The sequence below is a fragment of the Anabas testudineus genome, chromosome 24, assembly GCF_900324465.2.
Source record: "Anabas testudineus chromosome 24, fAnaTes1.2, whole genome shotgun sequence".
NCBI classification, from domain to species: Eukaryota; Metazoa; Chordata; class Actinopteri; order Anabantiformes; family Anabantidae; genus Anabas; species Anabas testudineus.
Genome location: NC_046632.1, coordinates 10,571,030 through 10,585,495, shown reverse-complemented (window position 1 = coordinate 10,585,495; position 14,466 = coordinate 10,571,030). Strand labels below are relative to the sequence as shown.

Genomic DNA, 14,466 nt, shown 5'->3' with positions numbered 1-14,466 from the left:
TTGTATATTGTATTTCATATTTACTACAGGATCACTGTCATGCTGTATTCCTACTCTACGATTCCCTTTTTCTATTACGTCATGATAATTCTGGATAATTACCAAAACAATCAGTGAAAATGTTTCTCTGTCTTATAAGAATTAGTCACTAATGAAGTTTTGTTTTCTATTCCTTCTTTTTCCCTCCTCTGTTCTGTCTCCTTGCTGCACCTGCCTTGTGTAGGTAGCCTCATCGCAGCAGAAGGATGCCGCTGGTGAAGCGCACCATCGAGCCCAGGCACCTGTGCCACACGGTGCTGCCAAGAAACATCAAGAATGAGCTGGAGTGTGTGACTAACATCTCCTTGGCCAACGTCATCCGCCAGCTTAGCAGCCTCAGTCAGTAGCACAAAAACACACATTCTCTCACAAAGTCATGTTGCAGACAAGACACAAACTCTGCCCCACATTAGTCTATTAGCTAACTATTCAGCTATTATAGTCAGCTATTGCTTTTTGTCAGTTTTTATTCTTTTCTGCCTTTTTTCTGAATATGTTAGATAAATTTCACTTCTGAGTATTACAATATTTAGAAACTAATCTTTGACATTCTCAATATAATGTTCCCCAGTGAAATTGATTTTATGTGTCATGGTAGCTGACTGAAGGTGGGGACAAATTAAATAAAAATTATTGTTAATGTCATCCACATAAACCTAAATGACACAGTGTATTCTAATTTTAGCTTATCCTATCCTTACTAGCTACACTCTTTACATTTTCTTTCTTTTGCAAAAATTAAAAAATGGATTCAACCCGACTGCTGGGACAGTGCTGACATGTTCTGAAAACATGCAGAAAACAAATGGAAATGCAAATTTAGCAATGACCTGTCTGAAATGTGTAACCACTACAGAAAATCAAAGCAAAAAGTAGTTTTTTCCTCTTTAGTTTAACACTCACATCCCAATCAGAGCAGTCAGCCTGCAACGATGTAGGGATTTCAAGTCACCACTGATGCAGCGTGTTGCCAACTCTCAATCTCAGTAATTGCTTTAAAACTATGGTTGATACTGAAAGGGGAGGATTTTAGGTTTTCTATGATTTTAACTTTCAAAACAAAATGATACTCTGGAATAATACTTAGTGATATTGCCCTGTTTTTAAGACAATACCCCAGAGTCAGTTGATGTAACTAAGAGGTACACGAATCTACCGAAGAGAAACACTGCTTTGAATAATGTAATAATAAACATTCAATATCTACTATAGATGGATAACAATTTGTCTTATTATAACTATATATAGAATTGCCAATAAAAAAATTAGTTTTTGCAGAATTTATAAAAATCTATATTTTGTGCCTGTGTTTACGTGTGTGTGTGTGTCTATGTGCAGGTAAATATGCAGAAGACCTGTTTGGAGAGCTGTTTAACGAGGCCCACACCTTCTCCTTCCGGGTCAACTCCCTGCAGGAGCGTGTGGATCGCCTCTCTATAAGTGTCACACAGCTGGACCCCAAAGAGGAGGAATGTAAGTATTTATTATTATGATTATGATTATGATTATTATTATTATTATTATTATTATTATTATTATACTCTTAATTAATTAATCCCAAAAATGCATGTTGAAATTGAAAATCTGAAAGAACTATTTGTTTAATAGTATTTGAACAAAGTGTTCACACAAGGAATAAATGGGATACACACACACATACACACCTATGCTCACTCTTTCCTACTTACTTTTAAAAATGTTCACTCACTCACACCTTCACCTCTCCTGTCGCTGTGTTTATTACTGCAGCAAAGTGGATGTGCACTTGTGTGTGTGTGTGCGAGTGTGTGTATGTATCAGCTATGAGATGGAGCTCGTCTGTCTCCCCCCATAAAAATGGCTGTTATTAGAAGAAAAGGCAGCAGTAAGACGGTGTCATTTTTCACCCCCAATAGTACAAACCCAGGCCTCTATTAGAAACATTCTGGCAGAGTTTCACTTTGTCTGGATGCTCGTTTACCCACTAAAGGCATTTCTTTGTTGGAATTGGATCTATGGTCAGGCCATATCTGTGATGAGCAATAATAAAAAGGAAAGTGATGGTCTGCAGGACTGTCAGGTAAGCCAGCTTATTCTGAGGGAGGGAGGGAGGGAGGGTGACGGGAGAGTGCTGCGGGTGCAAAGTAAAAAGGGAGAGAATCACAGCAGTGTAATACCATGCTCCAAGACGTCATATCGATTTTCCCTGGGCAAGTACTGTGTTTACGACTTCACACAATACTACTCTAACTGCTTCCTTGTCACTGATACAAAGACTGTATTTGTTGCTTATGGCTATTCTGTGTATGCAAGCTTTCCTTACTTAAAAAACAAAACAAAACAATGAATTGTTTATTAGTTTTTACAGTCACAACAAAATTCATTTCAAGCACTTCCCAATGCAAAGTTAAGACCTTACAGAATATAACAATACAATTATTTAGAAAAGGGAAAAACTACCTTTAACGAAAGAATCCTGCAGCAAAACCAGACTCAGGGTGAGTGGCTATCTCCCTTGACTGGTGAAGATGAATTGAAAGAGAAAGGCTTACAGCACCCGCTATTTATAGGCAGGCTACAATCCAAGCACTAACCAGGCCAGACCCTGCTTCCAATATCAGACATGATCGGGCCAGCTTGGAGTCGTGTGGCCCTCTTCTTGTCCCATCATCCATTATTTTGACTCCTACTTTAATAAAATTTCCTCTACATTTATCCTCTGTCTCTTCATCATTTCCTCTCTCCACCCCTTTATCTTGCCCTGTCCACATACTATAGCTGTACTAATTGAATAATTGTGTGTGATCCAATAGTGGAAGACTTGTGGGTGCATGAGGTCTCAGCTGGTAAGTGATTTCATATCACACTGAAGAGGTTGAAGGGCAAACACACGCTCGTGGACTCTTTCAAGGCTTGCTATCGTGCCTTGTGGAGCATAAAATATTACCATTTATCTTATTAGATACACATCTACGGATTTACTTTGGGCAATGCCCAAGCAACAACAAAGCCTCTCTTTGTATCATTTTGGCAAAAGGCTAGTTCTTGTTCTTATTCATGTGATGTTTCCTTGTTTGGGCACAGATTGTGTGTGTGCGTGCATGCGCGGGACTGCATCTATGCATGTGGTCCTCGGCTTTATCTGCCTTCATAAATAAGCCTGACTTTCCCACTTTAGCCTGAAGTATTGGCTTGAGAGACACTGGATAAGGATCAGCTCAGTTGCAATTTAAATATGTGGTGGTGTAGGAGAGGAGAGTTTGGAAAAAAAAAAGATGGAAGGATAGGAGGCACTGCAGCAAATCAGTGGAGTGTAAAAGGATTGTACTGCAGAATTTTCTAAGCCAGGTTGAAATGGCCTCCTCTGCAGGTTACACAGTTCTACCGTTCAAACTCCTCCGCCATAATTCATAACCAAATCAAGTTTTTTTCTCTTTGTAAATTGAGAACAATGCACACTGTGTACATCACTTTCTTTCCTCAACCATTATTCATTAAAGATTAGTAAAATCAAGTAACTATAGCAAGGTACTGTAGTCTAGTGTGTCTTGCTTACTAGAGACAGAAAAAAAATCTGATCAATGTGACAGAAAAATGGGCAGCTGTGGGAGGGGTTCACAAATCCATGGGTTTGTTTCCTGTAAATGCCACCTTTCATCCCCACCCCCACACTTTCTTTACCCTCTCAAACACACATGGCTGTACACTGTTTAAAGTGTGCTTTTAGCACAAGTGTATGACTCGCCTTGTAAATGTCTGTGTGGGTCTGTGGTCAGAATGAAAGGAGGGATGAAGGGGGGAGAGAGAGAGAGAGAGAGAATGAGTGCAGGCAGGAATGGGACCATAAATCAGAACTGTAGAGGGATGAAGATAGGAGCATGGGGGCAGGGTAGGATGGAGGAGGAAGGACAAATACACAAAAAGAACTGCATAGATACTATCCTCAAAACACCTCACAAGCTTCTTTGAAGCCTCTTGAAGCCCTTAATGATCCATTAAATCTTGGGCACCAGCTGACAGATTACATTGTCCAACTTTCCTGAAAATGTGGATCAAACTATCTATAAAGCAAATTGCTGCAGAAATGATTTTGAATTCACAACTAAATTACTGTTTTATTTTGGACTTTTTTTATTTTTTGCATAGGGTAGTTAAATGAAGTGACAGTAAATATAAGATACTGAATAATCATCCAACACTTCATAGTTAAACTAAAGTACCTCAGCGTAGAGATAGACAAGTTGTGAAATAATAATTAACCACTACTGCAAACAACCAGTAATGGAGAGCCAGAGATGTAATGTCCCGAGACTGCTTATACAAACAGAACAATAAAATTAAAATCTTAATAGAGAGATATGCATTAGTATATAATAACCCTGTTGTATAAACAATTGTGATAAAATTAGGTTTTTATGAGACTGTAAAAGTGTCTTTCATCTGTAAGAATCTATCAGTAACTACTGGTTTTTATTTACCTGTGTTTGCCATTTTTCTGGATTTTTAATGACCACTCCTCCTGATTTTTACACACACCATTAATTCATGCAGTTATTATTGTGAACTATGATTAAAATTACCATAAAGCTGCCTACTGAGTTTCTAGTGCATTGGCAGTAAACACTACTGATGTGTAATGTGGTAGGTGTCAATCAGCATGTACTTATGTCTAGAACATAACAAAAACAATAACTGTGTTATAACAACAGATAACACCATACTGGACATATTGAACATGCAGTTTGTACTGTATCGAAAAGTGTCTGTTCTGTTTCCACCCACTAAACATGTATGTTTTGGTTACAATACATCTTAATATTTACATTTTCTTAATAGAAACACGTCTCAGGGTGTAGTAATAATACGATATATATGATAGTTTTATCATATTATATTATTGTTGGTTGTCCATGAGCTGAACATCATCTCTGATGTTTAATCGACATGGGACAAGGACACCGAGTGTAAAATGGTGAGAGAGCATGAAAGATGCTTAGTTGAAGGTTGGAAACATGTGGAGAGGTGGTCAGGGTGATGTGTGCCATGTCAGTGGTGGTAAAGGTCAAAAGTGTTTTATCACATGAATTAATGAACATGCACAACCCTACCAGCCCTTAAGCCTCTAAAGGATATCTTTTTTTCAGTTTGCCCTTTAGGCCTTCATTTCCCTTCTCCCCTTTCCCTCTCACCTCCTCATCCTCCCAACACATCTTTGTTGTCCTCTCCAGCCTTCTCTCATCTCTCTGATTGATCTCTCCTCTCCCTCCATTTTGCGTAAATGCTATCTGTGCACTGTCAGGCTCTCTTCCTACTATCACTCTAGCTGGCCAAACTAATGGCCTGTGTCCTCTATTTAATGGCACTGTTATAACAGTGCACAGGCTGCAGGCCATTATGGAAGGCCACAAAGCCACCCCGAGTCCCTCTTGGCTCTAACTGTTTCTTCATATACTCCATAGTCTTTTCTTTATTAGTCCTCCAGGCTATCTGTCCTTCTCTTCCATAGGAGATTTTGTCTTATTCTTCTGTTGCCAAATACATTTCTCTCTTTTATTACAGTCTGTATCTTTTCTTGACACTTCTTGACTTGAATTTTCTCAGGCACTTTTTACATAGTTCTACTTATCTCCTCATTCATACAAGTGAACCTAATAAAGTGGCCAGTGAGTGTATTTTAATATTAAAATGTAAATTATACAGTATATACCATGAGAATTTGATTATGCAACTAGATGTTTTTCTGACCCACCTCAAACAGACTTTGCAAAAAAGTTTTCTCACACAGATGCCAGCAAATAATGCAGATGCAGATATGGTTTCAAATTTTATCTAGAAGTATTGAGGGTGATGACCAGCAAGTAGACGTCAGAAATAATATCGTTAATATACTCAATAATAATAAAGCGTTCTTTATCCAATAATTTCAGATGCTTGTTATGTACTATTATTTTAGTTTTTCCTGCTTTTGCAACATTCTTGCAACAACATTACAATGACTACTTTGTTTTCTCTCACACTGTAAATAACACTAGTGATTTACAAGTTTTGTCAGTGCAAATATCAAATTCGAGTAAATAGGGCGAAATGAAAGACAGAGGACAAACAATAAACAAGGTTATAAGCACAAAAAGGAGAGCTGGGGCACAAATGGAATGGGAAAGGGGAAAGAGTGATTCACTGCTACAGGAAGAAGTATGCAGGAGTGGAAATATAGGGCAACATTTGCATTGAAGTACAAAAGAAGAGAGATTCATGCCTGCATGCTAAATGACAGCCTGGCCTATGCCTTTTCTTATCTTCACTGGCAGTGTGGGACTGCATCTCTATGAGGGATGGGATAAAAACACGGTAGAGGAAAAATCTTTTCAAAAAACTTTGAGGGAAGCTAAAGTAGATAGGTGTGTGTGTGTGTGTGTGTGTGTGTGTGTGTGTGTGTGTGTGTGTGTGTGTGTGTGTGTGTGTGTGTGTGTGTGTGTGTGTGTGTGTGTGTGTGTGTGTGTGTGTGTATTTTTCTTTGCAGAGTGAGAACATATTTGTTTAGTGGGGACAGTTTTTGGAGAGCTTAGACTTTAGGGTTAGGCATGTGATGGTTAGGGTTAGGATTAAGGGGCTGGAAAATGCATTATGAATTTCCCCCAAAGATAGAAAGACAATTGTGTGTGTGTGTGTGTGTGTGTGTGTGTGTGTGTGTGTGTGTGTGTGTGTGTGTGTGTGTGAGTGACAAGTTCCTCACTTATTTTTTGTTGGGGGTGTTTTAGCGCAATGCTATCTGTCATCTGTCTAAGAGAAAAATATGAGCGAGGAAAAGATAAACTATCCACCACTTGCTGACTGATAAGGAGCTTCACAGGCGGAGATCAGAGACTGCTGCTTCACCTGGTGCTGCTCGACCCGACACACACACACACACACACATACTTGCTGCCTTTCCTCTAACATACTCATCCATACAAATGCATGCCTTCACATTTTCCTCATTAGTTAAATGTCTTCACTAAATGAGAGTAATTGGTAGATCAACTGAATAAGTGACATTTTGTAATTAGGATGTAGAACATCATGCTGTGATATCCATCTCTGTGTGTATGTGTGTGTGTGTTTCTGCCTGCATTGATTAGTGCACTGTGCCCCTCTCAGTGCTCAGTGTTGCTTGGCAGAGGTTTATAATCACCTCACTCTGCATCAAATACATTTTGACACACACTACTGCACTGCCTTTCTCTTGTTTGTCACTTTTGCACATACTTGTCACACCATCTGACAGTCCTCCGCTCTCTCTCTTAATGCATTAGGGCAGCAGGGCATAGTGCTCTTGTTCAACATGCAGCACTCAGCAACACCAAATTGACACTTAGTGGTTGGACAATAGCTACTTCTAGCCCTGGCAGGGTGTTTCTTCTGTGTTGATCCATTGTGTAAAGTTGTAGGCAGTGAGTAGGAGAGCACTTTCCTGTAGCTTATGCTGACCTTCACTCTGGCCTTCCTGTGGATAGAGGTTATGGCAAAACATGAAATGCCCTACAGGGATCACTAAACCATCAACAAAGCATAACTTTAAAGTTTATATCTCCTTTCACGCATCTCTATCCCTCATCCTCTTTAACTTGGGAAATTTACTTCAGTTTCTTAGATCTCACCATTACTCCCACTTATTCCTGGCATTTCTCTCCTCTGTGATCACTGTGGGCTGTGTAATTGCCATGCCAGTGTCGCTATGGCTTTGATTTCTGCCTTTTATTGTCATTAGTCACAAGTTGTGTTGCTGATCTAGTTCTTAAAGCCCAACTCCAGTTTCTAACAACTTGTGTCTGTTGTAGTTTGGGTCATCATACTATTGGTAATAAAACATATTTACTCACAAAGTTAACTGCTAATTTCTTAGTGTTGTAGAATTACTAAAAGGGTAAGTAAGAAAACACAAGCAGTCAGTGATACAAGTTTATAGTGAAGCACCAGGTTAGTCGAAATGTTTTGGATAACTCATCTAAAGAAATTCCATACTTGCCTAAACTATTCTAAGTTATAATAACCTAGAATTACAGAAAACAAGTGAGGTCAGCCTGTTCAGCACATTTAACATTTCAAACCAACAGGTTTTAATCTACTGTTGTGCTTTGTGGCACAAAGGGAGTTTGTCCCCTGCTACAAAAGAGGAAGAGCGCAACCGGTGTGTCATTGCACAGATATGATCCAGTGGACCTTCTCTAAACAGCGCATGAGACAAATTAAACAAAAACTAGAAAAAAGAATGTCAATTTTGATCAAGTATAAAGAGACGAGGCCAAATATTTTGACCCTAATTTCGCGGACACCGTGTCATGTAACACAGATGCATTATGCACATGCACATTAAAGTCTTTAGCTTTTCGTGAAACTTGGAGGCCGAAGGACCCAAGAAACTTTAGCGGCCACCCTCAGTCCTCTCTTGTGGTTATTTCTGTTTAACATAGAACAATCTACTGCATAAACTATATTTTCTGTCTAAATGACAGCTTGAGTTTCCTCTTTCTGTTTTCTGTGGAGCCAAATTCGCCCTGTGGCTCTGCTCAGGTTGCGGCGGTTCTCTCATTGCATGCCTCCCTCGTGCCTTACTGTTTTCCTCATCAAAGTCACTCTATGTTTTTATGTGTTGCTTGTCTGTCTGCTACACCACTCTGTCCTTATTATTTGCATATTTCCACGTTAGTTTGCATGTTTGCCTTTTCCGCCGCTCTCATTCTCTTTCTCCTCTCGCCATTTTCTTTGTAACTCAAGCGCATGGTTTTCATGTCTGCTCTTTGTTTTACTGTTAGTGCCTCTTCTCTCTGTCTCTCTGCCCCCTGTTTCCATTACCCTGCCTCTGTTGTGTCATTGCTGTTTTATTATCTCCCTCTTGCATTCTCTGGCCTCCTTTCTAACTCTCATAGTGTTACTTACAAAACCTCAGCTCTCTGATAGTGTTTGTTAATAATGATACTTCAGTTCCTCAGGTGGCTGGCCCTACACTATCCTGACAGCCTGTGGAAGTCATTATCCTGCTATACTGCTGCAATGTAACAAATCAAATTGGGGTAGCTGGGCCTGTCTAGACCCTAATACAGTAAAATAGTTTGCTTCTCTAATTAAGGCAAAAGTACAGTGACAGTTTTGTTCTCTCTTGCTGGCTCTAAAGAAATGTACTTACTGTATGTTTCAGGTTGTAGGTTACTATTGGAACCAATATGGCGTCATATTGCTGACACTATATTGTTTTGTGCGTGTTACGAAGGCTAATAAGAGTGGACTGCAACAATTCTTGCTCTGTATGCCATACAACTTTTTCAGTCCTTCCCCTGGGCAGCAGTAAAGTGTATCCATTTGTCACTCGCTCATGTATAATTCAGATCTGGTTGCAACGGTCTGGATTTCTCTCCAAGACTTGCAGTTTTCTACTTGGCCCAACCAGATTGGGGGTTAGCATTAGAGTGGTTGTTTTTCCTTTTCCCCTCAGCAATTTTCCCAAACTGTTTTTTTGAAAGCTTCAGCTGTGAAGCATTGATTTTTCTCTCTTATCCTTGTCAACTGTTCCTGTATAAAAGAAGAGAGCTTATTCCCACAGCCTCTGACAGACTGCCTAATTAGCCTTACCTAGGTTAGCTTAGCATGTGTGAATTAACTTTGTGGGAAATTAAAACAAGCCAATTAGGATGATAAGTGGTTCCTAATAGGTTTAGAGATCTGTAATGACGATTGTGACTGTTTAAGTGATGATGTTAGTGTCATTTTTGATGGTGACAGTGATGGGATGGAACTAAATGCTTATTGTGAGACGAGAGAGAGAGTCTGTTGTTTGATGGGTGTGTGTTAGTGTGAGCTAACAAATTCTTCAGAGGACCTAGAAAATGATAGTAATGTATGATCCTCTCCTCTGTCTTCCTCTTCTTCTCCATCCTCCCATCCCTCCCTCAGTGTCTCTTCAGGACATTACCATGAGGAAGGCTTTCAGGAGTTCTACTATTCAGGATCAGCAGCTGTTTGACCGCAAGTCGCTGCCCATCCCACTGCAGGAAACCTTCCAGACCTGCGAGCAGCCACCGCCTCTTAATATCCTCACACCCTACAGGTCTGTATCCAGTCAACATTACAATACAAGAGGTCTTGCTCTATAAATGCCACGGGGACACTTGTTTGTTTTTGTTTTGTTTTGTTGTTTAGTTTTCTAGGTATCGTCGTGCTTAAAGTGTATGAGCAACAGGAAGTGGGATGGAGGGCCATTGTTCCACTTTTCTTTTACAGAACACCTGACAAGTGCATGTTTCCCCTGAATAGCAGACCTTTTACTGAACCCAGCATGATCTTTACATACTACATTTGTCTGAAGTCTCAAGCATGTATTAATACACTAGTATTTTGATGGTAGGCACAAAGAGAGGCTGATTGCTCCCCACTGTGTTAACACAAAAGAATCCAGATGGCTGTTATTTCTGGCTGTTATTTGGCCATTCTTTTGTATTATATTTCTGCCTGCCACTATAAAAGCATTTATTAATCACAGCAGTGATGCTTACAATGATAAGCCACACAGAGAAAATAGACAAGACACTCTAAACGTAGACAGCTGTAACTTCAGATGAATAGAAAGGTTGACTTTATGTAGAGTTCACAGTATGTGGGTAAATTCAGAGTATTTCATGTGCATTGTTTGCATGTCTTCAAAGTCTTTTTAGTGCATGTGAGAGAACCCAGGTGCTTTGGTGTATTATTCCAGGCAAGCTTGTGCCTCTTTCACACCAGGCATCTTTCTTGGCTTTTGAGGTTGAGCCGGGTGAGTAGAACATTAGAACGAATCATCTGAAGATGAATAATCCATAAAAAGCTCTGCTGGCCAGCATCCCTCTCTTTTATTTCTCTGCCTTCTCACCCTGCTGTTTCACCCTTCTTCTTTTTTTTTTCTTTCTCTCACTCAATTTTTGCTCCTTACATGACCCTTCTCTGTTAAACACTGTCACCCTGACCAAGCCAGTTGGAGAAGGTTAAAACACAATCTCTCAATTTTCTGTGTGTAGAGACACATCCATAAGCACTGAAAGGAGAGGTGCAGGTGTAGACTTTGGTATTTAAATCTGTCACAAAGGTGTTTTTAACCTCTGAATCTAGCCGTGGTTCAGACTGAGTGAGAGGCAGGTGTGTTTGTGACTTTATTTCTTTCCAGTTTTACTTGAAATGCCCTGTTTTGTGCTGGCTACAGTCAACATGTCAGTTTACCTGCTGTAAGTCAAATTTGATATAAACATGTAAGCATGAAGGTCGGTACCCAGGCTGGATGGATTGCTCTCACCCTTTCTTTAATAAAATAAGAATTCCTCAGGATTTATGGGGTCAGTAATGTGGATTAGGTACCAATTATAGACAGTTGCTCTGTTATTATGTCCATAGAAAAAAGATCATTCTAGACACGTATGTGTGTAACTAAAATTAATCAGGTTATAATTTTGTTGTTTTGCTATTATATTCTACTTTACTATCACATAATACAAAGAATAGCAGGGAACAAACACATTTGGAAAGCTAGAGTGAACACTTTTTGGCATTTTTGCTTGAAAATATATTAAAGGATATTAGAAATATTTTCCACTACAGTTGGCAATATATAGCTTACTGGATTTATAAAGGAGTTATAGTAGGGAACTATTCTGCTTATTTGGTATTCTTTTTGATTCAGATTATTGTAGATTCCCTCTGTATCTAGTTCTCATCCCTGATTATCATGGGTGAGGATTTTATTGTTACGATTTATAATTTAAAAAACCAAACTTCAATCACTTTGCTTTTCTATTCTAGCCCCATCTCCTCTCCTCTCCTCTCCAACCAGACACCTCTCAGGCTCCTTTTTCTCAGATCCACCCTGTTCACAGCTGTTGTGCTCTCTCTATGTCTTTCTATCTCGGTCCTTTACACACAAGCAAGCACACACATAAACTCACACCTTCCACAAAGTAAACACCAAGCATGATTGTTCACACAGACACCACTGTCTACAGTGCACACACACTCTACTCTAGCTCTCTCTCCATCCTTGCCCTATCCCATTATTGAATTCTGTTTTCTTCCCTTTGCTTTGTTGCATATCATTAAACCTTCCACTCTTGTCTTTTGAAGTTTCCCCTCTTCATATTCTCTGTTCTTTCTCTTACCAGTGTCATCATCAGATAATTGCCTCCCGAAATGTAGCAAACACTGTGTGAAGGCAGCTATTTAAGTTCAAGTATGGGTTTGAGATAGAAGTTTGACCTCTGAGTGGTCAACATGCATCAACTTGTAAGCTATAAAGGAGGCATGAGATGCCCTTTTATGTAACCTTTAGCATTGTCCAGAAATACTCGTGAAACAGACTCTGTCTTCACAGGAGGTGTTACCATTACATTTAAAGAATCTGTTATATTCGTTTGCAGAAAATGTATTTAAGGAAAAGAGGAAGCTCTTTATGATGATGTACTGACCTTATATCTGCAGCAGGTCACAGCAGTAGATGAATTGCCTTTTCTGGAAAGGTGGTTGAAATTTGCACTTGATTTCAAATGAAACTGAGCTACACAAAGGTTAAGCATATTTATACTTAATGGAAATAATATAATATTTGTGTTATGTCTTTAAATCAGATGTGGTGTTTTTCAATGACAGAAATTTTAAATTATGTAAATTATGATGGTTTGAATACTGTGTTCTTTGGCAGTCCTTCCACATATTGCATACATTGATCAGCTGTAAGTAATATACATGGAAAGAAAGGCTTTTAGAAACTGCCAAGAAGAAAGAAAAAGGCATCATCGTGGCAATTTCCAAGGGTTGTCCCCATGTTGATTTGAAACTGCATTTCTAAACAGCATGTGTGGTGATTTGCGTTTGATAATTACCTTGTCAGAAGGGAACTTTGATGTGGTAACTACCTTCATCTGTCAGATATCCTTTTTTTCCCCACATCCCTCCCTATCATCATCAGCAATGTTTCCCTCACTGACCTCCAGCCACAAAGGCATCTGAAATGAAGCAAGAGAGTTGAGAAAGAATGAATGATAACACAGGACATTAGCTATAATTTATGACAAATGGTAAATAGATATCATTTCTAGAAGGACAGGACAAGACAGGCGAGGGCACAAAAAGAAAAATGATAACTATCTAATATGTCTCAATCTAATCCTCTTCAGTTCAGAAGCTTCGGTCTCATCTGACCTTTAAGAGATGAAGGAAAAAAGTATATATAATTAAGAGAAAAAAGCTTATTCGTGGTATAGTAGCTTAACTTTATGGCTCATTCACCTTGTTTTCTTCTCCTGTATGTAGAGTTAAAACAATTATTGGATTAATCGGTTAGATGGTCAGTTAATTGTTTTATTACTTTTCAATATGTATTTTAAAATATGGAATTTTATGTATTATATTTTAACATGTACATGAGACAAATATGACAATATACATATTTTTATTAGTATATTGGTCAAATTTAATATTTTTAAACAGTTATATTTCCATTACTTTTTGTCCAAGCATTTCAATGACTAAGCCCACAGTGCTATCTTCAGATGTTTTATATATTGCTGTTATTTAGACATAAAAAATATACCTTCTAAAAATGTAATAAGCTTCCCATTGTCCACCTGCAGAGATGATGGTAAGGAGGGTCTGAAGTTCTATACAAATCCATCGTATTTCTTCGACCTGTGGAGAGAGAAGATGCTGCAGGACACAGAGGACAAGAGGAAAGAGAGGCGGAAACAGAAGGTGAGTTCTGAATATTATAAGCACAGGGCCAGAGCTGCATACATTTAACATTCCTTTTCATGCAACAACTGGTTGCTTCATTAGGTTGAGGTATTGTTGACGAACGGCTTTGAGTGAATGGCCTCCAAGGTTAGTGAGTGGGAAGGCAAGGATGTGAATAAGAGGCACATATTGATACGTCCTTCATCTTCTTCTGATTCGCTAGATAGATTCACAGGCCTGGCTCCATATCATGTTGTCTAATGCATTAATTAGCCACCCCTCATATATTAATCAACTCTTTCTCCAGTCAACCCTCTTAGTTATTACTTGTGTGATCATTACATCTAATTAATGGGAGCATCTGCTCTTCACTTGCCCCCGCACTGTGCGTCATCCTTACACAAACAAACACAAACGTAGCCTCATGAGGGAGGTCTGCGCACACATGCAGTCAGATGAGTTTGTGTAAGTTGAATTTTGATTAACACACACAAGCGCACACACACAAATAAATGAAAGAGCTCTTTTCACATCCATCCTCAACAAACTCTGTGACCCAACCTCCCCCACTCAAATAAAGAGGGGTTTTCCACCCTCTTCTACAGGAGCTCTAATCAACACCAGCTTGACTTTCTCTGCGTGGGAAGCAGGGTGTGCACCACATTTTACCCCCCCACAGTCAATCAAAGCTCATTACAGTCATGTCAATGAGTGATTTTCCAGTGA

At 39.2% G+C, this 14,466-nt stretch overlaps 1 protein-coding gene across 2 annotated transcripts in view; it reads left to right on the top strand.

Annotated features, from left to right (window-relative positions):
* Positions 1–14,466, top strand: part of wasf1 (WASP family member 1) — a 46,627-nt gene that overhangs the window by 18,393 nt on the left and 13,768 nt on the right. For both annotated transcript variants that reach the window (XM_026341483.1, XM_026341482.1), the window contains exons 2-5: positions 224–378; positions 1,378–1,512; positions 9,946–10,099; positions 13,641–13,758. In XM_026341483.1, the coding sequence (XP_026197268.1) occupies positions 246–378; positions 1,378–1,512; positions 9,946–10,099; positions 13,641–13,758 (540 nt within the window). In that variant the 5' untranslated portion in view covers positions 224–245. The remainder of the gene's footprint in view (positions 1–223; positions 379–1,377; positions 1,513–9,945; positions 10,100–13,640; positions 13,759–14,466) is intronic.